This window comes from Poecilia latipinna, unplaced genomic scaffold (genome assembly GCF_001443285.1).
Source record: "Poecilia latipinna isolate Pla-1442-1.1 unplaced genomic scaffold, P_latipinna-1.0 Scaffold222, whole genome shotgun sequence".
NCBI classification, from domain to species: Eukaryota; Metazoa; Chordata; class Actinopteri; order Cyprinodontiformes; family Poeciliidae; genus Poecilia; species Poecilia latipinna.
Genome location: NW_015112838.1, coordinates 497,018 through 498,510, shown reverse-complemented (window position 1 = coordinate 498,510; position 1,493 = coordinate 497,018). Strand labels below are relative to the sequence as shown.

Genomic DNA, 1,493 nt, shown 5'->3' with positions numbered 1-1,493 from the left:
ACAGCCCAACATAAACTTACATAATTACAACCATTACATTCATTTCAGTGAATGGCCGAAAACAATATTATACAGAAAACCTTGTAAAATAGTCAAACTGCAGTAAATAAAAAAAGGAAATGAATACTTTGTAACATAAAAACGAAAAAGCAACATCATGGAAGGACAGCGACATGAGAGGATTTACTTGCAGGTTCCCCCGTATCATCCCAGATTTGTCTGCTAGAAAAGAAGAACAATAAAATCAGGTTGTGGATTTTTTGTGCTGAAAGATTCACAAATCTCTCTTTCTAAGATGTAAATGTGACTTTAAAAACGAGGTTATGTAGCCAAAGAATTTTCCACCCAAATGCCAGCTAGTACTTACATCTTGTTTTGTCCCAAAGATACAAAATAATCTTGACTTAAGTGTTAAATGATAAACTGACTGCACAGTCATTTTCACAAACAATGAAATTCACTCATAGTGCTTCAGTTTCTTAGAATAGTCTAAAAATCAAAACAGAAAACAAAAGTGACAGTTTCAGATTTAATTTCCAGCTTATATGAATTATAAAGGGCACAGAGTTAAATATTTTCTAGGAACATAGTGCCTTTTCATAATACAATCAAGTAACTTTAACAAACTTCAGCTGTTATAAAAAGTGTTGTACATATCAAACATGACTTAAAAGAAATGTCACTTTGCCATTTACACACTTTAAATTGTGGACCCCAGGAAGAGTAGCCATGTTTAAAATGGGTCTCTGTCTCTTTAAGAAGCGCCTGCTCTTCTGACACTGCCTTCAGGATGTCATCTCAACATCACTCCTTCATTAAGTGTTTACAGCCATTCTTAGTAGCGTTGGACTGAGGAAGCAATCCCTAACATGAGCTCAGCAGAGGGGCTGCTCCACCAGCCGTTTGCTAATTGCTGCTGCCACTAGTCTTAAGGGGTTGGATCAGTGACGTACGAGGGAGGTATGCTTTGTCGGGCGTTATCTCAGCTAAAGTCGGAAAAGCCAGAAATAGCTTTTGGGGCAAAAAAACCACAAAAAGCTTGATAACATTATAACATGATATACAACTAATGGAAAAGTTGATTTTCCATTATGTTTCCCCCTGAAATAGCAAAATATTTCTAATAAGTGCAAATAAAAAACACTTCTCACCAAGCACAGCAAGGCAACCAATGAATTTTTACTTCCTCTTTCCCCTAGACAGAACATAAAACAGAAGAGAAATTAATTAAAGCAATCATCAGAAAGCAAATCCATAAAGTGTTTCTAAAATGCTTAAGCGTTGAAGCAGTTTTCACACATTATTGAAGAACAATAAGTGTTGAATCATAGGCTACCTTTAAAAAGTCCAAATAATCCCAACATCAACATTTCTTTGCTGATAAACGGCCTAATTATGATTTTTGGAGTTCTATCTCTATGTTTCTATGTTTTTACTTAAACAAGTCCTCTATGGTTTCTTTCGTTGACCTCATGAAGGTCAACGAAAGAAAC

The 1,493-nt window shown here is 35.4% G+C and overlaps 1 protein-coding gene across 1 annotated transcript in view; it reads right to left on the bottom strand.

Annotated features, from left to right (window-relative positions):
- Nucleotides 1–457: 457 nt before the first annotated feature.
- Nucleotides 458–1,493, bottom strand: part of LOC106947080 (nerve growth factor-like) — a 15,747-nt gene continuing 14,711 nt past the window's right edge. Inside the window, exon 4 of the mRNA XM_015031871.1 lies at nt 458–489. Coding sequence (XP_014887357.1) covers nt 458–489 — 32 coding nt within the window. The remainder of the gene's footprint in view (nt 490–1,493) is intronic.